Consider the following 22820-nt stretch of genomic DNA (forward strand, 5'->3'; position numbering starts at 1 on the left):
TCCGTAGTAGTCTCCATCATATGTTTACTGCTGCCACGTAAACAAACTACTGTGCACAATATTTCTCACAGCTGCAACAGGAAGTGACCCAAAATAGTTTGCACACGTCCCCTCTACTGTAGCTTTCAAAGCTTCACGTCCTGCAGAAACCTTTATTTATTATCACCTCACACAGACTCAGCCAGGTTGATCATCGCAGATAAAACGTCTGCTGTAGGACCAAACGAAACACACAGCAGATGAACATGAGTTGAAAGCTACACACGAGGACTTCCTGCCTTAAAACAACCTTTGACCCTCTACGTTACGGGTTACACAGATTTGGTTTGATTGACAGTATCGAAGAGAACGTGGGTGTGTGTTTGTCACAAACAAGGTTCTCTGAATTTATTTTCAGTCTGCTGTGAGTGAAAGTTAGAGCCAGACTCAGGCGACGCTCAGCGTGGGAAGTCTACGGCTGATTCCCTGTTGATCGTTCGTGACTCGCATGCGGAGGCCTGGGTCAGAGGTCACGTGTGTGACGTTTAATTTTGACTCATTTGTGGTTAGACTTCTCGTATGAGCCCCGACTCGTGTGCGTAATGAAGTCTCCCAGAAACCCTTTTCTGACCAGCCACACAGTTCTTGACTTTCACCATAGATACACAAACTTACAGACACATTTTTACACAGATGAACGCACAAGACAGGCACTTACACACTCACATTCATAGAGATACACATACACAGGCATCAACACACAATCTCATACAGACACACAGACAAACAAGCACACACAAATACAAACACAGATAAACATGCACTCACACAGACACACACAACACATGCACACACAGGTACCAACACAAAGACACTTAAACACAGCATCAACAAACTCACACAGACATATATACAGAGTCATCAACACCCAGACACACAAACACTCACACAAATGCACACAGGCATCAACACACACGCAGACACACACATATACACAGGCATCAACAAGCATACTCTCAATCAGACACACACACTCACACAGATGCTCACAGGCTTTAACACCCTCACAGAGACACACACACACATACACACTTACACATACACACTCATACATAAACAGTCACACACATACACACAGGCTTTAACACCCTCACAGAGACACACACACACATACACACTCACACATACACACTCATACATACACAGTCACACACATACACACAGGCTTTACACCCTCACAGAGACACACTCACACATACACACTCACACAGATGCACACAGGCATCAAAAAACCCACACAGACACACAAACATCAACACTTTCACACAAACACACACAGATATACAAGGACATAGACAGACGTACTCACACAGATACACACAGGCAACAACACCCTCACAGAGACACACACTCTCACATACACACTCACACAGATACACACAGGCATCAACACCCTTACAGAGACACACACTCTCACATACACACTCACACAGATACACACAGGCATCAACACCCTTACAGAGACACACACTCTCACATACACGTGCACACAAATGCACAGAGGCATCAACACACATCTACAACTATAGGCATTAACACAAAACACTGATCACACAGTCACGCAAAAATATTACTATACACACATATTCACTACACACAGGTAAACAAATACATACACATGCATACAAAAATACACACACATATTACACTACACACATATACACAAATGCACACACGTAAACACACATATTACATTACACGCACACAGACAGGTTTTCAATGACATCATAAGGTCTGCAGATCCGACAGATCTGGTCGATCTGGACTGTGTTGCCGCGGTAACGGTTCTGCTGGTGTGAAGGAGGCGGAGCTTCCAGGACCAGAACAGCCGCTGTAACCCTCTCAGAACCTAGAGAGGAAAATCTAATTTACTCAATTAGAGGAGAAAACAAACACGGGAGTGGAGCAGAGTCGCCGTCCTGATGTGGTTGTTGGTTCAACGCCAAGGGCTGCATAAACTCCACTCTTCCACACATGGAAGGGTTTTTAGCCTGGAATGTTTTCGGTTTCCAAATCGCTGAAATTACCTCTGTTATCAAATCCACGCACCTGGTCCAGCAGCGACCCTGCTCAACGGCTCCTCTGCAGCCGTCTTCACTGCGTCACAAGCGTGTGTGTGTGCACATGTGTGTGTGTTTGTCTTCACGCACTCGCCAGTGTTGCGTAAGCGGCCTGATCCTGCAGCCGCCGGGTCGCCGACCTCTCGGATGGAAACTCAGTCAATGAGCACTTGATTTGTTTCTCCAGCGCTGGAATGATAACCAAGAGGTTTGTTATTTATCCGTGAGACTTTGTGCTGATCAAGCCGCCGGCCCATCAGGACCGAGACCCGTTTAGAAGGAGAAGCTCCCAAAACAAATAGTGTCGGGAATTATAATGAACACTGCTGTGGGAAAGTCTCTGTTCATTTCCTCTGGAGTAGTTGACGACTTGGGCAACTCCAGACCTCCAGACCAGAGGGACCCCAAGACCATAGGGACCAGCTGACCTAGAGGAGCGGTCAACAGGCCTCAGGACTGACTGATTCATCATGATTCTGAGTTGTTCCTTGGTCTGTCCCGTGTCTCCCAAATCAATATGATGGGTCCGTCCTCCTGTCTTAATCTTCCTTCATCTGAACCTGGTTCTTACTATACCTGACCCTGGTTATTTTCCTTTATCTGGCCCTGTTTTTTTTCCTTCATCTTGTTCTGGTTCTTAAGTCATTTGACCCTGGTTCTTTTTCTTTATCCGGTTCTGGTCCTTTCTCTCATCTGGACCTGGTTGTTTTCCTTCATCTGGCCCTGGTTCTTCTCCTTCATCTGGTCCTGGTTCTTTTTATTCTTCGCATCCTCATTCTGTTCCTTCATCCGTTCGTTCTTCCTTTAGTTGGCCCTGATACTAACTTTATCTGACCCTGGTTCTTTTTCCTTATCTGGTCCTGATTCTTCCTTCATCTTGTCTTGGTTCTTTTTCATTATATGGTCCTATTGGTCATCTGGTCCTGGTTCTATTATTGATTTGGTACTGGTTCTTTGCTGACATCTTTACCTGGTTCTTTCCCTTCATCTGGCCCTGGTTCTGCCTTTTTATCTAGTTCCGCTTTCTTTTTCTTTATCTGGTCCAGGTTATTTCCTTTCATTTGTTCCTGTTTCTTGCCCTTCTTATTGTCCTGGTTATTTTTCTTCATCTTCTCCTGGTTATTCCTTTATCTGGTTCTGGTCCTTTCTCTCATCTGGACCTGGTTGATTTCCTTCATCTGGTCCTGGTTCTTCTCCTTCATCTGGTCCTGGTTCTTCTCCTTCATCTGGTCCTGGTTATTTTTATTCTTCTGGTCCTGGTTCTTTCCCATCAACTATTCCTGGTTCTTACTTCATCTGAACCTGGTTCTTTTATCATCTGACACTGGTTCCTTTTCCTCACCTGGTCCTGGTTCTTCCTTAAGTTGGCCCTGATACTTAGTTCATCTGATCCTGGTTCTCTTTCCTTATCTGGTCCTGATTCTTCCTTCATCTTGTCTTGGTTCTTTTTCTTTATCTGGCCCTGGTTTTGTTGCTTATCTGGTCCTGGTTCTATTATTCATTTGGTACTGGTTCTTTCCTTACATCTTTACCTGGTTCTTTCCCTTCATCTGGCCCTGGTTCTGCCCTTTTATCTAGTTCCGCTTTCTTTTTCTTTATATAGTCCAGGTTCTTTCCTTTCATGTGTTCCTGTTTCCTGCCCTTCTTATTGTCCTGGTTATTTTTCTTCATCTTCTCCTGGTTCTTCCCTTTCATCGGGTCCTGTCTCTTTCTCTTCATCTTCTCCTGGTTCTTTCCTCCATCTAGACTTGATTCTTTCCTTCATGTAATCCTGTTTTTTCTTTCTTTTCTGGTGCTTTTTATCTTCCTTGTTCTTTCTCTCCATCTTGACTTGGTACTGAAGATTGACCCTGGTTCAGTCAAGACCAGGACATCCAGCTGTGCTGTTACTTTCCTGTGCTAAATAACAATTGGGGAACGTTTTCTACGGCGTCTCCTTTTATTTTTTTAAGCTCCTCCATCCAGACTCGTTGTCCTGGCTCAGATCCTCCTCCGACACCTTTTGGAGAAATCTAGCTGTCTAAAACTCATCACAACTTTCTCTATAACAACCATTATGTTTGTCAACACAATAGTTGTTATGGTCGCGGACATCAGTCCACCTCATTATGACCAGTGAAATAACAGCTGCTTGTTCTACACTCGTCAGCTTCACAAGTTCACTTGTTTCCGTGACGACGAGTCTCAGGAGGGAAGTCAACAAAACATAAAGCAGCTGAGACGCATCAAGTAAACAAGTTAAGGTGGAAAATCCATATTTGGCCAGAGCTGCACTATGTTTACAGCTCAGATCCATCACTCGAGGTCCAGGTTTGACCAAGTCTGCTGCACCTCAGAACGTTTGATGTGAGTCCAGAAGCATCACTCATGTCCTCACCACCTTCATTCATCTTCCACAAACAATCATTATTTGGCCAGCAATAGTCGGGGCTTCAGTGTCAGTCCATGACCAGTCCCGGTTATTTCCCCTAATTCTGATCCTGGTATTTCATCTGGTTCTTGTTCCTTCACCTGCTTCTGAAGATTAATGGTTGAGAACTATCTGAACTTGAATATCTAGTTGTTACCTTTCTGCTGTGAAGAGACTTAAACAAAATAATTGACCAGATTTCTCTTCTTTTACCCACAAATTGTTAAGAAAAGCAGACATGTTTTTATTCTTGTGTATAATAGTGGCAGATTAAAATATTGATGTATAAGAAAAGGTTTCCTGATGAAGTCATATTTGTTCACACCAATAAAATGTGTTCTAAGTATTAAATGGTTTGCCAGACCATACAATACACCGTTTCAAGGTTTCACTGACTATATACAGTATATATATGTGTGTGTGTATGTATTAAACAACAATAATGACTTTCAGACACAGTTTATGATTTAATGACATTAAGATGAAAAATAGCTATTTTAAACATGTGTAATTCATTAATCTTGATTAAGGCATTGTTCGTCACCATTTATTTTGAATATGTTTCTCTACTATTCAGTCAACTTGAATGTATTTATCAACAAGAGCAATGGTCGTCTGTATATTTTAGGTTTGTTTGCAGCAGACTGGACTAGAACTGATGAGTTGTACATCTCTGGCCCACATGGGTTACATCATCAGACCTGACCCACACCTGAAGGAGACCAGCAGGTTTCCTCATGTGCTCCACTAGAGGCGCTGCTGCGTCTCTGCGGGCGTCTGCTGGTGTGCCGGGTCCGTCATCAGGGTGTTTATAAAAACCTCTGGAGTCCGGGAGCTCAGTCAGACCACAAAGCAGACAGAGCAGCTGGAAGCCACTCGACATGTGTAAAGGATTAGCAGCGTTACCGCAGTCGTGCCTGGAGAGGTGAGTCCAGCTCCTTCTTGACCCCCTCACACCTGAACCTACCTGAGATGTTTGGGCCCACATTCTTTTTTTCGTCAGTTCCTGATTGTCTTTCTCGCCTAAGTTTTTTTTTTTTTCTCTTTTTTTTCAGTGTTTTACCATCTTTGACTCATTTTCTTGAAGTCATTTTCGCAGAGATGTTTTATTGTCAGCAAATTCAAGTTTATTTTTTAAATGCTTTTATATATAAATTTAGTTAATAGGTTGTGTCATTTCCCATTTTTTTCTCGCCAACGTCGTCATTAAGTATCAAAGAGAAGCTATGTGGATATATGTGACATGTTTTAGGGAAAAAATCAATGGATAAAAACAATCAGAAAGAAAGCGAATGAACATTAAAGAAATATATTCTCCTTTTAAATACCCTTTAAAAAAATTTAAAGTTGTCCAATCAAATACAGGCCGAACTCAATTTATATATATTTTTAAAGAAAACATAATTAAGTTTCAAATATGCCAGAGTGTCACTACATTTGTTAAGAAACTGTAATGCTGATGTGTCGGGTCTGAGATGGAAACATAGCCATGGTTACAATACATATCCCAATTAGGGTTACTTTAGTTCTAGTTCTTATGTACACACATTTTTCAGCACCTGGACAGGCATAAAAAAATAATCCTATTTAAGTCTCTTAGCAGGATAACAATGATTTCACAGGTCAAAATGTCAGGGTCTTCTTGAAAGGTCAGAGGTCAAAATACACTTCCACAAGTAATGTGACATTTTAATGGAGCTACAGTTTAGACAGCGGATAGATTTGAGTCCTCGAGCAGGAGTACCGTTCAGAAATCATCTTCCTGAGTAGGTCAATGGTCCAGAGATGTTGGGAACAAGGATTTGTAGCTCAATAAACTTCCGTCCAGGTTTAATCCACTTCAGTACAGATGGTCACTGACCGTCGGACGCAGGTCTGCACACACGTGATGTTAGCATGAAGCTTCTCATCCAGCATCCTTCCTCGAGCAGCAGTAAAAGTTTGATCCACAAAGACCCTGAGAGTCTGTGTGTTGTGCTGCAGGGCGAAGGAGATCAAGACTAAGTTGGGGGTTCTGCTTCAGAAGCCCGACAATGCCATCGACCTCATCATCCCGGCGCCCGACAAGCCAGAGAAGAAGCCGGAGAAGCTGAGCAGGTGAGTCTGGGGACGAGGATGTGTGTTTGTGGACCTTGAGGACGTGCTGATGATGTTTTGACACCCTCATGTTCCCCTCCATCTGAGTCAGAGCTTGCATGTTTGCTCTTGTCCTGATGTGTCGACAAACTCCAGCTGTACACAATAACACACTTCTGTGTTTGCAGACCTTCACCAGAGGAAGCTGCTCAGTGGCGCGAGAGTCTGGAACCAGTCCTCAACAACAACTGTAGGTCCCACACACACACTTGCTCACACACAAACACACACACATACACACACCATTCACATGCACAAACGCAACCACACTACACTTGTATACATTTGCACACACACAGAACTATACTACACAACACATAAATAGGCAAAGACAAATACACATACATACAAACGCATACTCATGCACACAAATACACACTTACAATACACTCATACTCATGGACATTTGCTCAAACACAAACTACCATGCTACACACACACACTCACACAGAGACCCATTCTCACACACAGACAACCACATAACACTCACTTAAATGCATACCCACAAACACAACCACGCCACACATGCACACACCTAACTGCACTCACATACACATACTCGAACAAACATGCAAATACAAATACAAACAGACTTATGTACAAACACACACTCATGCAAACATACTCAAATACACATGCAAAACACATACAAATACATACACAAATACACACTAAGACTGTAGGAGACACCTGAGATCTAAATAAATAAATAAAAAGTTTAATGTCAACATTTTCTTCATGGAGACTCTCTGGACAATGGAGCACCTCAGGGCTCTGAGCTCGGCTCAGTTGAGGAGACGTGGATTACAGTAAAAAGTGACGATGAACTTGTTGATAAATCATCAGAGCTGAGAAGGTTGAACTGCTGACCTCCCTCCATCACGTCTTCTCCTTTGTTCCAACCTTGTCCGTCAGTCGGCTGCTCAGAGCGCCGGCTTGATTGCGGCGCCATTTTGCTCGCGACGAGGCGTGAAGATGGTGAAGATAGAGTCCAGCTGCTGCTGCCGCATGAACCCACGTGCAACTCCAGACCGCCGTTCCTCTGGAGTCTTTGTTCTGCAGCCAAGTCGAGTTTCCTCTGGACGACTCATGAAACACAAACATTCCTGCGCCAGCGTGTAGATAACAGACGCTGCTTGATTAGAGCTCACATCTTCTCACGACTCAAGTCTTGATGATAGATCATTAGAAAACGTTATGAGTGACTTGTTGGCTCACAAGCCTGCAGCTACATCAGCGCTGACATCAGAGACTTACCTTGAAGTGCTGGTTAAACCTGGTCAAGAGTCTGAGAGACTCTATCTATGTTTAGGGATTGGTGGCTCAAGTTGGTTGTTGTCAGTCACTCAGGAGTCAAGACTCATGGGATCTGCTCTTTGAACTCTGGTTTCCTCCCGTCAGACGGCCTGGCCTCCTTCAGAGGTTTCCTCCAGTCCGAGTTCAGCGAGGAAAATATCGAGTTCTGGTCCGCTTGCGAGGACTTCAAGAAGACCAAGAACCCAGTCAAGATGGCCGCAAAAGCCAAGAAGATCTACGAGGACTTCATCCAGTCCGAGGGTCCAAGAGAGGTCAGGGATGCCTCTTCCTCTAAGTTCATTGTCTTCTTGTCTGATTCTCCCTTTCCTTCTCCAGGTGAACATCGACCACTTCACCAAAGACGTGACCCTGCGGAACCTGGTGGTGCTCTCACCGACCACCTTCGATCTGGCCCAGAAGAGAATCTTCGCTCTGATGGAGAAAGATTCCTTCGGCCGCTTCCTGCGCTCAGAGCAGTACCAGGAGCTCCTGGTCAACTAGAGGGGGCGCCCCAGAGCAGCAGGAGGGTAGCGGGTCCATTACGCCTCCTATTATCGCCGAATAATCGCTTTAAAATTCCAAGATGTTGAGAAGAGTGTGAGGAACGATTCAGCTGGAGAAACAAGAGCGACTGACAGACGAAAAGACGATTCAAACGTGCTCACTGGGATTTTTGAAAAAAAAAAAAAAAAATCTTTCCACAGAATTAGTTGAACTAAACTTTAAAACTGTAATTATATATTGATGTAATAATAAAGATAACAAAAAATAACAATAACATAGCATAATTAAAACACAATGAGTGACTAAATAAATGACATGATTTGGTGTTTATAAAGGGTCAAAGGTCAAAAATATTTTTGAATTGAAAAATAAAAGGTTGGAACCTTAAACAAATATATAAAATGAATCCTGGAAAAAATATTATTAAAAATTAAAAGTTTAAAATCAAAAAGTGTATTGTTTTTTTGGAAAGAAAAATCATTTGGAATTGAAAATAAATTTGAATGTAAATATTTTATTATAATTAAAAAATTAATTTGAATCCAAAAATATTTTTGAACTTAAAAAAGTTGGGAACCTTAAAAAAGTATAAGTAAAAAAAAAAAAAATTACATTAAAAGAAAAGCTTAAGACATGTAATCAATTTAATCTGAAAAACTAAAAATCTTAATGTTATTCAACATTCAAAATCGAAATTTTGTCCATAAACTTTTCTAAAGATTTAAAGGTCACGTGACCCCAATCCTGTGGCAGCGGCCGCAACATTTAGCTTCTGTGCCCGGGTACATTAAAGGTCATAATATCTCGTTCTATGTGAATCTGTTACTCAGAAGGTTCTATTCCAATTAAACTGACAGGAAGTGGAAACATCGGGAAACTTGCAAGTCGCAATAGAGAATGGATGCAAAGTGGATTTGGTGTTGTGTTACTCTCACGGGCTGCAGCGGCTAAAGCTCACCTGCTCTCACCTGTCCGTCATTTTCAGACGTTTCTTCAGTTGAAGGTTTGATGTTGTGACTCGTTCAGTGTTCTATAATCGCCACTCTCGCATTTATCCTGTGTTCGTCGTCCGCCAGGTGACTGTCGGCCACGCGGATCAGCCAGTCCGACGTCCCGAAGCCCCCGTGGCGCTTGTGAAACTATATAAAGTATATTCCTGCATCAACTGTCTACTTGTTTCTGAACTGTGAAGACAACTAATTTATTTGGGACGCCACATTAAAGACTTGTGGAAATGACTTGTAATCTCACTTTCAACAAACAGAAGAGAAAATGTCCAATTATCAGCAGGTGAGTCAGTGAACGCACTATTTCTCTGACTCACGTCCATGGTCTTTCCTGTGTGGCGTTCACTGCCCCCGGTCAGTTGCGGGTGTGCACCAGCACCGTCATGGAGCGAAGACATAACGCTCTGGAGTGGAAAAGCGAGAGACAAACAAACAAAGCAGCCGGAAACAGATGCGGCAGTCGGACCAGGGCCAACGTAAACACGGAACTTTCTGGGAAATGTCGGGATTCCTTCAATCCGCAGGGAGGTCAGCGACCTCTGTGACCTTTCTGGACGTCTTCATGTATACGCGTCCTGGTTCTGACCGCTGTGTGTACAGTAGTCAGTTTATACATGAATATGTGTGAGAATGTGTGTATTCATGATTCTGTGTGTGTGTAACAAGGCCTTTATACATTTATTTTGTGTTTGAAAATGTGTGTATAAATGAATTATGTGTGTGTGTGTGTGCAGTTGTGTATACATGACTGTGTGTAGGAGTGTTTTTGTGTACATTTGCATGCGTGTGTGGACTTGAATGTGTACGTGTATGTACATGTGAACTGTATGTGTAAATATGTGTATTTTTATGTTTGTAGGTGTGTGTAAATGTATGTGAAGGTGTGTCTGTACATATGTGTGTTTGTGTCGTTTGTCTGTTTGTTTACATGTTTTTCTAGCTGTGTGTGTGCGCCTATGTGTGTGTATATATGTGTGTGAGAGTGTATACATGTGAGTGTGTTTGGTGTGTGTGTGTGTGTGTGTGAGAGTGTATACGTGTGTGTTTGTGTGTGTTTTTGTTTATATGTTTGTGTAGCTGTGCGTGTGTGAGTGTGTGTGTACAAATGTGTGTGTTTGTGAGTGTATACGTGTGTGTGTGTGTGTGTGTGTGTGTGTGTGTGTGTGTGTGTGTGTGTGTGTGTGTGTGTGTGTGTGTGTGTGTGTGTAAGTGTACGTGCTCTCTCTCAGGCAGCAGTAGATCCTCTCATCGGCAGCTGTAGAGAGTAAACAGGTCGACCTTTCAACAGCCGCAGGTGAAAACAAGAGCAGGTGACGAGATACTGTAATACTCTGTGATACTCTTTGATACTCTGTGCTAATTATACGTATGTAAAGATGAATCAGAACCTTCTGAAGTGAAGAGCTCTCAGCAGCTTCTGCACTGAGTAAGTCATCAGGTCAAAGGTCAGCAGCTTCACACAAAAACTCCCTCGCTCGAGACACACACACACTTGTGTGCTTATTTCCACTTTTCCAGTGAGTACCAACATTAAAAGCCTCATTAGTTCCTCCACCAGAGTGTGGGCACTGCTGTCGCCATAGTAACCAGACCTTCTCTTTGGAGGGTCAGAGTTGGAAAAGGTGAGTCTCTCAGATCTTCTTCTCCACTGGTTTCACTAAAGTGCTGCATAGAAGGAAAAGACGTCGTAACATGCCAGGCCTGTGAGTAGCGCTGTGGTGCTATTGTCACAAACAAGAAAATGTCCTGGATGGAAAAATAAGATGTATGAGTAAGAGTAAGAGTTTGTACTGTAAACAGAACCATTGCAACCCAAAACATGGTGGAAACCGAAGGCAACTAAAGATAGAAAGAGTATAGGAGAGGTGGAGTTTATGTTGTCACTATTATATATATATATATGTATATATATATATATATATATATATATAAACCTTTATGTCTGACAGATTATTCTTATTCTTATTCTTCTTATTATTATTATTATTATTTGTTATGACTATTATTATCCAGAGGATAATAAATACTATGTCATGAGCACCACTTTAATTGAGACGCATCCGAGTTCTATTTTGAATGAGGGCTTTCAAATTAAGAGCATTAAATCCGCTGCGTCTTCCTTGTGATCTTACATTATCACGATTCTTGGTTGTTTAAAATTCACGTTTGTTATTAATTAATTTTTTGTTATTATTAATTATTTTGTCCCATAGCTATTGTTTGATAACAGATACAAAATAATAAAATCATGTGTGTATAATTTTATAGAAATTGATCATTGAAAAGATCATTGTCAATTACGCTATAATTTGCAGTAAATAACGCAAGTTACTGCCTCAGATCTATTCTAGAAAATGTAACAAAATCTCAATGTAGACTTTTGGAGAAATTAAAAGTGTAGTCATCATATTTTAACCATCTTAGTCACATGACATTGTGAAAGGTGGCAGTTAAAGGACGCTATAGGTGGAGGTGAAGACACTATACAAATAAAAAATACTTACTTACTTACTTAAAAAACGCCAATAAATCTTTTTTTTTCGCCAATCGCGCCACGACACTTAATTATCTGTTTGACATAAACCTTTGACCAAAATGTATAACTTAATGTGTTACACTTTGTCGAGTTGTGACGTAATAAAACGTATTCTTTCAACTGAAGATTATGAATCTGCATTGAGAAATGTAATCGATCTGCGACACACTCTGAAGAAGGAACTCCGGGATCTTATTCATCTGTTGGTTGGGCATTATCGCCACCTAGTGTCGCATTTTAGTAAGCGTGTTTTCCTTTTTTTCTCGATGAGTCAGTGCCACCAGGACTTTCACCTCCCGTCACGAGCACAGGGACACGTGACTGAACCAGAATCTAAACATCTAACCGGGGCCTGGTTGGACTCCTCGCTCCGGTGGGTCCAGTGTGGCTTCGGAATTCTTGGAACGGAACAGCGGCGTGACTTCAGGATAGGTCCGATGTGACGTAACTGTCCCTGAACACTCAGACCAGAGTCCCGAATCGATCCTTGTTCAACTGCGGTCAAGTGAGCCGCGATCTAGCCGCAAAACTTAAACAAATAAAACTTGCGCTGTTGTGAAGGTGTTACGGTAGTGAGGAAAAAAAGAACACGCGGAAGGATCTACGATACTATCACTGTCTCAAAACTACTCTGATATGGTGACATTAAAGTATCTTCTCTCTCAGTAGATTCCAGAGACACTTCTGTTCTAGATTTGAAGCCGCACTTGATGAGACCAGAGTCTGATGTGTGTGAGACTGTTGGAAGAAAAGCTGTGGAAATATTTTCTGCTGATCTGTTATAATTTTCCGTTAATCTTCTGTTTTCTTGCAAAATAATTAATTTACGGTTGTTTAAATAGTTTAAGTACTGACTTGTTTGCTTAAAAAGCTGTTTTTGCACAGTGTATTTTATTTTTATGTTCAGCAGGTTTTAAAGTATTACTGAACATAGTTTCATGTATTTTTACTGTGGAAATATTGATTTATTGTCAATTTAGTACAATGTATTGATGTCACTGTTAACCAAGCACGATATACAGTATATGAATTCTTATAAAAACAACCGTAATAGTTGACAAAGATCTGACTTTATTTTCATGTTCAGCAGGTTTTGGAAGTATAAGTGAACAAAATTTCATGCATTTTTACTGTAGAAATGTGTATTTATTGTCATTTAAGTACAGTGTATTGATTTCACTGTTCAAGCACAATATATTGTAATTCTTAATTGTAAAAAAAAACTTAATAGTTGACAAATATCTGACTTTATTTTCATGCGTAACTGGGTTTATAGTATTAATAAACAAAGTTTCATGTATTTTTACCGTAGAAATATTGATTAAACTATTTTTTTTTAAAAGAATAGTTGACAGAAATCTGACTTTGTTAGATGTTCAACACTCTTGTTTAACAATGAAATCAATTATGGACAAAAATGAAAATAAATCCATTTTATTACAGTAAGAATACATGAAACTTTGTTCACTTATACCTCAAAATCTGCTGAACATGAAAATAAAGTCAGATATTTGTCAACTATTAAGGTTGTTTTTATAAGAATTTATATATATCGTGCTTGATTAACAGTGACATCAATACACTGTACTAAATTGACAATAAATCAATATTTCTACATTAAAAGTACATGAATTTCATTAATACTTAAAAACTTGCTGAACATGAAAATAAAGTCAGATCTTTGTCAATTATTATTTTAGTTTTTTCTATTTTTTTTAAATAATACAATTAATTGTGCACAAACAGCTTTTTAAGCAAATAGAAGTCATACGTCAGTACTTAAATTATTTCAACAACCGTAAACTAATTATTTTTGCAAGAAAACAAACGATTAAACGGGAAATTATAACAGATTATCAGAAAATATTTCCACATCTTTTCTTCCAACAGTCTCACACACGTCTGCAGACTCTGGTCTCATCAAGTGTGGCTTCAAACCTAGAACAGAAGTGTCTCTGGAATCTATCGAGAGAAAAGATACTTTAATGTCACCATATCAGAGGATTTTTGAGAATCTATCAGCATAGCGTCGTAGATCCTTCCGCGTCTTCTTTTTCCTCACTACCGTAACACCTTCACAAAAGCACAAGTTTTTTTAAGTTGCGGCCAGATCGCGGCTCACAGTCTTGTTGAGTTCTGACAAAGATCTTCTGACCAACACTGAAGGGGTAACACACACTGATGGGGTAACACACACAGAGCAGAACTCTTCAGCCGAACTGGGTCCACGTTGACGTCTTGATCTGATTTACTGTATCAAAGGTCACCCGAGGTTACACCTCGTTTATTCAGTCTAAAGTCTGCGCATTTTTTAAAAGTGTTTCAAAGTATGTTTTTCAAGATGAGTGTTTAATATCTGCAGCAACTCAATGCAAGTGACTGACTGTGTAGTAAGAGTTTAAAAACAGCATGTGTCACCTTCATAACATACCAGTGACGTCTGGACAGACTTAGATGATGGATTATTTGATATGGTGGCCCAGACGTAAAACAAACTCTGGCAAAAATAAAATTTTCTCAAAATAAATTATAATTTAACAAAATCACAAACTCTATAACAAATTTCAAAACACTGAAACAAATCTACAAACACTGAAACAAAATGACAAACTCTAAAACAAATCTACAAACTTATTTGTATTTTGTAGATTTGCATTACTCATCAACTGACCACCACCATTGTGTAATCGTGTACAGTGCATGATGATTGACAGCAGGATCAATATATTCTCTGATAGGAGCTGGGGTCAAGGGTCATGGGGGTCGACGGTTGTGTTTGTCAGAGTCAGCAGGGGGCGTGTGTGTTGGTAAGAGTGTGCGACGCGCTATAAGAAGCCGGCGTCTCTCTGGGCTTCACCTCTGACCATGGCTCGCTGGGTTCTGCTGTCGCTGCTGCTGTCGTGCTTGTGCGTCCACCTGCGGGCGGCGCCGCTGGACGGGATGGAGGCGGCCTCCTGTGAGGACCCGCAGGTGATCGGCGCCGCCCGCCTGGCGGTCAAAGAGATCAACGGTGACCGCAAGGAAGGCTACGTGTTGGACCTGCAGCGACTGACCAACGCTCACATGGTCATGCACGTGAGTACATCCCTGACACTTTATTGTTGATACCATCATTGATCAGCACTTGACGGACAGATGACTCAGGGTTTCTACTTTCACTGTGGTCGGCCCGAGAGTTTTGTTCCCCCAGGACTGCTGACTCATCTCTCTGTCCAGAGAAGAATGAGAGAAGATCTCTCTCCAGCTCACAGTCATTCGTCAGCTGCCCGCATGCCCTTTAGCAACACCTTGCAGCTCAAGACGACAAAGTGAACTATCCTTGGGTTACAAAGTGTGCGATCAAATGTGTGTGTGTGTGTCACAGGGAGAGAACAGCCAAGTCTTCTACCTCAGCTTCCAGGTGGCCGAGACTAACTGCAGTGTGTTGAAGAGAGACACAAATGAATGTGAAGCTCGACAGACCACACCAGTGAGGAGACGCACACTCACCAACAGTGTCACACAGACACACACATTCACACACTCTCAATTCAACGAATTAACATACACACATGTACTCACAAAATCACAAACATCAACTCATTGTAACTCATGCACACTCAATTACACACATAGTTACACACATATTTACAAACACTCTAATAAAGACATACTTGAAAAATGAATACACAAAAGCATAGTCACAAAAAACACTCACACTAATCCACTCACATTTACACACATTACAACAGACAAATAACTACTCACACCCACACTCATATCCACACTGATAACCACAACTACAGTACAGCCGTCACCATGGTAACGACTGACACGTGCTCTCAGGTGATCGGAGCATGTAAAGCTGCCATCTTCATCAGCCGGGTTAACCGCGTGGTCCGACTCTACAAGTACGACTGCTCGCTCAGACAAGGTACTGATGCAGCTCTGGGTCCAGACGTGGTCCAGACGTGGTCACCACTAACACACGCGTCTCTTCTTGTGTGTGTGTGTGTGTCTTCCCCAGTGAACGGCGCTTCCATCGTCAAGCAGTGTCCCGACTGTCCCACACCTGTGGACCCCAACAGCGACGAGGTCAACGCGCTTGTAACTGCCTCTCTGGCGAAATACAATAAGGAGGGCAATCAGGGAAAGCACTTTGCCCTGCTCAAGGTCAACAGGGCTTCCTTCTCGGTGAGTCCTTAGAGGCGACTCTGGTGATCCAGTCTGGTAAGGTTTGAAGTTGACTGACTGTGGTTTGCTGGTCCAGATGTCGCCGGCGGGGACCTTCCATAATGTGGACTACACCATCCAGGAGACCACCTGCCTGAGCGACGTTGACACCCCGACGGCTGAGAAGTGTCCTCCGATGGACTGTGAGTTTGCGGTGAGTATTCGAAAAGTTCCTTCACTTGACTTGACCAGAGACTTGATCCTGATGTGACTCTCTGGTCCTCAGCACCGCGGCTTCTGTAAGGCCTCGCAGTACAAGCAGATGCCCTCAGGCGACAATGAGGTCACAGTGGAGTGTGCGATTTACGAGTCTGAGGTGAGGCCACATCAAAGTCTACACAACTGCTAGCTTAGCTTAATGTTAACATCTACACAGCTGCTAGCTTAGCCTCATGTTTATATCTACACAGCTGCTTGCTTAGCTTCATGTTAACATCTGCATAGCTGATAGCTTAGCTTAATGTTAACATCTACACAGCTGCTAGCTTAGCTTAATGTTAACATCTACACAGCTGCTAGCTTAACTTCATGTGTATATCTACACAGCTGCTAGCTTAGCTTTATGTTTACATCTATTGAGCAGCTAGCTTAGCTTTTTGTTTACATCTATGCAGTTGCAAGCTTAGCTTTATGTTTACGTCTACACAGCTGCTAGCTTAGCTTCATGTTTATATCTACATAGCTGCTAGCTTAACTTCCGGTTTATATCTACACAGCTGCTAGCTTAGCTTAATGTTTATATCTTCATAGCTGCTAGCTTAGCTTCGTGTTTATATCTACATAGCTGCTATCTTAGCTTCAGGTTTATATCTACATAGCTGCTAGCTTAACTTCCTGTTTATATCTACACAGCTGCTAGCTTAGCTTAATGTTATCCTCTATACAGCTGCTAGCTTAGCTTTATGCTTACATCTATCGAGCTGCTAGCTTGGCATAATATTTATATCTACACAGCTGCTAGCTTAGCTTTATGTTAACATCTACACAACTGCTTACATACCTTCATTTACATCTAAACTGCTGCTAGTTTAGCAACATGTTACATCAAGACATTTGCTAGTTAAGCTTCATGGCGTGCTGTTGTGTCTCTTCAGGCGGCTGACAGGGAAAAGGTTCTCCACACCACTGAAACAGACCACGGCCATAATGACACACACGCCCACGACCCCAAACACGACCTGGCCCACTCTGTGGACGACGCACACACGCACGATCACGTGCACGACCACACCAAGCCACACAGTCAGCACGACCAGACCCACACTCACACCGACGACGCAGCGCACCACCACACTCACGACCACCAGGCCGGCAGCGCCCACAGGCACGCTCACGACCACACCCACGACCACGGTCACGGACACGACCACGAGCACACTCACCACGCCAAGGCCCACGACCACGCTGGCGACTTCCCCAACAGCCACCACAAGTACGTGCACGGAGCCGCCACCCACACGCACGAGCACGACCACGAGCTGTCCCTGGACCACCAGCACAAGCATGCACATCTTCATGAGCATGAGCACCATCATCACCACCATGGCCATGCGCACGAGAGCGCCGCTCACCGTGAGCCCAAGGGCGAGGTGAGGATGCTGTCCTCTATGGACCAGCCCATGACGCTGCCGGCCTTCCCAGACCAGCCCGCCGCCGGACCGGAGGTGGGTGTGACCCTGCCGGCCGTCCCCGACCCTGACATCCCAGGACAGATGGAGCCGGTGATCAGGTCTTACCCCACCGCCATCTCCGCCAAGTGCCCCGCCAACCTGGTCAGGAACGTGCTGTCGGACTTTTTCTCCGAAGACCCGATGTTTAAGGTTTAAGAGACCGAATCATAGTTTTGAGGATCCTCTGAATCGAGCGTCACATTTTGTTACTGTCTGTTGTGGATGAAATAAAGATTCAACACAAATGTTGTTTTCCAAGTTTTTTTTCCACTTGTTTTCCAAAATGTAATTATTAGATTCACGCGTCTGCATGGTGACTGACTCTAATCGCTTACTGACGCTGGCGCTTACGGAGACTGGTACTTGTCTCCATAGTAACTGGCCCTTGTCTCCCTGGTAAATCACACCTGTCACCATGGTGACCGACACTCATCGCCATGGTAACGACACTCTACTCGGCGGTGACTGACACTCGTCTCTCTAATAACAGACATGTGTTGCCATGGTGACGACACCGTTCTACGTAGTGACTGATATTTGTTGCCATAGTGACGACACTGTTGTCCATGGTGACTGACACTCACATCCCTAGTAACTGACGCTCATGTCCAAAGTAACTGACACTTGTCTCTATGGTGACAGAACCTTGTCTCTGTGATAGATGAGTCACACTCAGATGTTTGATGTTAGTCCAAATAAAGACTCAGATTTCACTTGACTTTAATTGAAGAAGAAAATGGAGCTTGTCACAGTCGTAGTCTCTGGAGGCCCAGTTGGTGTCTGCGGGCGCCAGGACAGGACATGGCAGTTGGGGCGGACCGGGGCTGGGAGGCTCGGTACACCACAGTGCCCAGGGCCGGTGTGGAGCCGGGGCAGCTGCTGGAGTGTGTGTGCAGGTGTGTGTGGTTGTAAATGCCGGATGCTTTCTCATCCGTTGCCCCCTGGTGGAGACAAATGGAGAGGCTCAGAAGAAAATAACAGTCCTGGATCCAAAGTTAAAACATACAAAAAGGTTTCATCTCTAACATAAATTTAAATTTCAAGAGTTTTTTTTAAGGTTTTTCTTTAATTCTGACTCTTTGGACCCTTATTGAGCTTCATGGCCCACCAGTTCTGAAGTACCTGTGGCTGGTAGATCTCACACTTCACCTCCACTGGCTTCTTGGTAAACATGTTCTTTTGTCCCACTGGGAGTCGGACCTGGAACTCTTCCTCCTCGGCCACGTGCGAGCCCTCACAGAACCCCCGGCGCTACCAGAACAAGCCAGTCAGGACTCTTCAGAACCATCAATCAATCTGAGCTGGACTTACCGCGGATCGACAGTCTTTGGGGCTGCAGAGACTCATGTCACCCTGGTCTGAGGTCTTCAGGCAGACCGTCTCCACAATGGTGAAGTCCACAAAGTAGGACGGCCCCACCTGCCACTGTCCCGGGACACAGGATGTTACTTGACTGAAACTCTTCAGTGAAAACAAGTCATGAAGTTCGTGAACGTTCAGCATGTCTTGACTCACACCACCCACAACCCAGTGAGACTTGAGGGACCTGAAAACTGGCATCGGTGATCCGGTCCATGGAGAACTGATGGTTGAGTCCACTTTCCTCGTTGAACCTCTGCAGGCACAAGCTCACCACCTCCTGGACCACCGGCTCTTCTAGACCCTCTGCTGTGGGACAGTCTGGGCACACCTGGACCACCTCAGTGGCAGGAACTACAACATAACTTCACAATCAGCATGACATGACAGGCACCACTGGTCACATGTTACACCACTATCAATTCAAATAACAATTCAGATACAAATTCCTATAAAGAATGATGAGTTACTTGGTTTTAGCGCAGTTTACCACAGTTTTAACAAAACAAAAAAAGTAACACATAAAAGGACCTCTGTCGACTAACCGTCATTGTAACACACCAAGAAGTAACACAACGTCAAGTCAATTAGCTTTACAGCAGAACTTTAACTAAAACAAAAAAAAGTGACACAATGTCACGTCACATGGCTTCTGTCGCACAACTTTTACTCAAACAAAACAAAAATAACACAACGTCAAGTCACTTGGCCTCACTCGTAGAACTTTCACTTATACTTAACAAAAGCAACACAATGTCAAGTCACATGGCTTAAGTCACATTAGTTTTACTCAAACAAAACAAAGTAACACAATGTCAAATCATATAGCTTTAGTCTCCAAACTTTCACTTAAACAAAACAAAATTAACACAATGTCAAATCATATAGCTTCAGTCTCCAAACTTTCACTTAAACAAAACAAAAGTAACACAACGTCAAGTCACCTGGCCTCACTCGCAGAACCTTCACTTAAACTTAACAAAAGCAACACAATGTCAAGTCACATGACTTTAGTCACATAAGTTTTACTTAAACAAAACAAAAGTAACACAATGTCAAGTCACGTGGCTTTAATCACACAACTTTTAAACAAACACAACAAAAGCAACACAATTTGAAGTCAAAAGTTGTGTTCCCGTACCTTTTCTAGTAGTGCAGGTGTAGCTGTGGAGCCGGACAGCAGAGTCGACTGTAACAAACGCCTCACACTCTCCATACACCTAGACAAACACACACACAAAACATCGATCATGACCTTGGAGTGACCTTGATGTGACCCTGCTGTGACCTCAAAGATCCATGACGGAGTTGTGTTTCTCAGGGATGTGTTGCAGATAGGTCTGACAACACTGAAGCACAGACACACACAGAGGCAGCGCCAACTGGTGGAACCTACCGGTACACTGCCAATGCCTCGGACTTCACACTGTTTCCACTGTTTCCTGCTGCTGACGTGACACCTTGTCTCCATGACGTCCAACACCAGAGAGATGGAGGAGTTCTGGACACATGCAGACACACACACAAACACAAAACATAGACAAACTCACACTGATCAACAATTATTTTCACGTAAGCGTGTGTGCCAGTGTGTAGGTCTGTATTCTGTTGGTTGTGTGTTTATTCTTGTTGTGTCCCTCTGTGGACTGTACTTGTTTGTATTTGTGTTGGTGTGTGTGTTTATATGTATTACCTTGTCAGCGATCCTGGTGTAGTCGTAGACTCTGTTGAGGGTCAGGATGTAGCCCCGGATCTGGTCCTTGTTGATCTGGTCCAGGGTCTCCTCGGCCACTCTCAGCACCTCAGGACCGCTGCAGCCTTCTGGGTCGGCACCGGTCAGCCGCAACAGAAGTACACACAGCAGCGACAGGCGTACACTCGTACACACACACCTAGTGGTCATCGCGGATCCTCTGTGAGCTCAGCGGCTCCGGTGGTTCTGATTCTGTTGCTGGACTTTGTCTGGTGTGCAGCCAGAACAAACATCTGCTATCAGCTGCTGCAGGGTCAGAGTTTAGACTGCATCAGCCAATCAGGGAGGCTGGGTGGACCTGAGACCACTCAACTACAACAGGCTCTGACCTCACTTTCCGTTTCCTGCTGTGAGCAGAGCCAGACTGCCTGAGAGAAAAGGATTTTTTCACAGAAAGTTTCAGGGCAGTTTAGGAGTATAAACGGAACAATGTCCACCTGATACTGTACAAAATAGGAATGTTGAAAAACTACTTTGATACAATATCAAAAATATTCTCAATATCTCTGATTCCTTCACCTCATGTAACGTAATTTGGCTACAAAGAAGATTTTCGACATTATACATCCGACCAGCTGGACGTCATAGCTTTCAGCTCTCTGGTAGCAAGATGTCGCCTCCTACTTCACTGGACATCACCGAAACCTCCATCAAGTTAACAGTGGCTTACAAATACTGTCTTTTTTGAAATTATATAGCATAAAAGCATTATTACGTTTTTATTTCTATTTTTTTTGTGTGTGTGTGTGTGTGTGTTTGTGTATGTGTGGGTGTGTGTTCTCTTTATTTTGGAAAAAAAAACTCTGGAAGTTTGACCTGCATTACTCTTATCAATCATTTGCATGCTTCCTTGTATGTCTCATTTCTGACTCTGTTTTCACAAATATGTTTATGTATCATAATATCATATCAAGTCTTCCAATAAAAAAATTGAGAAATTTTGAAGTTCATGGAAGACCACCAATAAAACCACCAAAGAACACACAACAACGAATGAAGACTGCAGAACACTGAAACAACACTGGAAACCTGAAACAAAAAAGACCACTCAAATCCCTGAAGACATTGAAATAGAATTGAAACCACTAAAGAACATAGAAACCACTGCAGGCCAAAATGAAAATATATTTAAGACTGACAACCACTGAAAAAACACTGAGGAAGAAGACTTAAGACCACAGAAAATCATAGCAGTTAGCCGAAAAAAGCCACTAAAGACAATGATAGAAGAACTAAAACAACAAAGACCACAGCAGAAAACTGGACCACTGTAAAAGACTGAAACCACTGAAGACCAAAAGAAGAATATATCAAACTATTGAAACTACTGGAGAACATAAACACAGTAGAAAACTTCAAGAGCAACTAATGTGTTGATTTAAGTGTGTCTTTAATAGATATTGGACTCAATTGTATCATCAGTATGTGTCTGTTTGTTGAAAACCCTTTTTTCATTGAAATATTTACATTATAAAATTATCTTAAGTGATTAAATATTGTTTAAATAATGCGCCTCACCAATCCCAGAAGTCTCTGTGAGGGACTTACTGCATCTTGGAGAGGAAGACTTCAACATTTGAAACATGTGAGTGAGTCAGGAGAGCTGGAGACTGGAGACCAAAAGAAGGTTAAGACCATTAAAGAAGAGAGAGGAACACCACAGACTTCAGTAGAGGCACCATCATATGTTGAAAACTCCAGACCCATTTGAGGTCATCAAATCCAAGTGAGACAAGGGAGGGGTGGTGGGGGCCGTGTCCCTCCCACTGTCAACCACTCAGTGCTGCTGAAAAAACGTATTAATTTCAATCTTTCTGTAAACTCTCTTAGTTCGTTTC

General features: G+C 42.8%; 3 protein-coding genes across 3 annotated transcripts; 2 read left to right on the plus strand and 1 right to left on the minus strand.

Annotated features, from left to right (window-relative positions):
- The first annotated feature begins 5297 nt into the window (after positions 1–5297).
- On the plus strand, positions 5298–9683 carry rgs5a (regulator of G protein signaling 5a). Its single transcript, XM_087785123.1, has 5 exons — positions 5298–5434; positions 6493–6606; positions 6774–6835; positions 8047–8213; positions 8278–9683. Exons 1-5 carry the CDS (start codon positions 5391–5393, stop codon positions 8440–8442), a joined length of 552 nt encoding a protein of 183 aa, XP_087641249.1. The 5' UTR covers positions 5298–5390; the 3' UTR covers positions 8443–9683.
- Positions 9684–14838: 5155 nt separating this feature from the next.
- fetub (fetuin B) lies at positions 14839–18115 on the plus strand. The gene is made up of 7 exons (XM_087785104.1): positions 14839–15063; positions 15353–15457; positions 15814–15901; positions 15995–16161; positions 16238–16354; positions 16427–16516; positions 17295–18115. The coding sequence occupies exons 1-7, from the start codon at positions 14854–14856 to the stop codon at positions 18024–18026; spliced, it is 1509 nt and encodes a 502-aa protein (XP_087641230.1). The 5' UTR covers positions 14839–14853; the 3' UTR covers positions 18027–18115.
- Positions 18116–18573: 458 nt separating this feature from the next.
- Positions 18574–21300, minus strand: LOC148086930 (fetuin-B-like). The gene is made up of 7 exons (XM_087785116.1): positions 20923–21300; positions 20626–20730; positions 20371–20449; positions 19417–19583; positions 19182–19295; positions 18993–19121; positions 18574–18811 (listed from the first exon to the last, which is right to left on the minus strand). The coding sequence occupies exons 1-7, from the start codon at positions 21130–21132 to the stop codon at positions 18617–18619; spliced, it is 999 nt and encodes a 332-aa protein (XP_087641242.1). The 5' UTR covers positions 21133–21300; the 3' UTR covers positions 18574–18616.
- Between the last annotated feature and the right edge of the window lie 1520 nt (positions 21301–22820).

The sequence above is a fragment of the Callionymus lyra genome, chromosome 2, assembly GCF_982586985.1.
Source record: "Callionymus lyra chromosome 2, fCalLyr1.hap1.1, whole genome shotgun sequence".
Classification (NCBI taxonomy): domain Eukaryota; kingdom Metazoa; phylum Chordata; class Actinopteri; order Syngnathiformes; family Callionymidae; genus Callionymus; species Callionymus lyra.

What these genes read in the sequence shown, in the direction of transcription:
- fetub (XM_087785104.1), top strand. Translation starts at nt 14,854, where the DNA reads ATGGCTCGCTGGGTTCTGCTGTCGCTGCTGCTGTCGTGCTTGTGCGTC. An exon ending in AAGCTCGACAGACCACACCA is followed by an intron (nt 15,458 to 15,813) that starts GTGAGGAGACGC and finishes ACGTGCTCTCAG; the next exon opens with GTGATCGGAGCATGTAAAGC. An exon ending in CGATGGACTGTGAGTTTGCG is followed by an intron (nt 16,355 to 16,426) that starts GTGAGTATTCGA and finishes TCTGGTCCTCAG; the next exon opens with CACCGCGGCTTCTGTAAGGC.
- rgs5a (XM_087785123.1), top strand. Translation starts at nt 5,391, where the DNA reads ATGTGTAAAGGATTAGCAGCGTTACCGCAGTCGTGCCTGGAGAG. An exon ending in AAGCCGGAGAAGCTGAGCAG is followed by an intron (nt 6,607 to 6,773) that starts GTGAGTCTGGGG and finishes CTGTGTTTGCAG; the next exon opens with ACCTTCACCAGAGGAAGCTG. An exon ending in ACCAGTCCTCAACAACAACT is followed by an intron (nt 6,836 to 8,046) that starts GTAGGTCCCACA and finishes TCCTCCCGTCAG; the next exon opens with ACGGCCTGGCCTCCTTCAGA.
- LOC148086930 (XM_087785116.1), bottom strand. Translation starts at nt 21,132, where the DNA reads ATGACCACTAGGTGTGTGTGTACGAGTGTACGCCTGTCGCTGCTGTGT. An exon ending in ACACCAGGATCGCTGACAAG is followed by an intron (nt 20,731 to 20,922) that starts GTAATACATATA and finishes GCATGTGTCCAG; the next exon opens with AACTCCTCCATCTCTCTGGT. An exon ending in CCAAAGACTGTCGATCCGCG is followed by an intron (nt 19,122 to 19,181) that starts GTAAGTCCAGCT and finishes TTGTTCTGGTAG; the next exon opens with CGCCGGGGGTTCTGTGAGGG.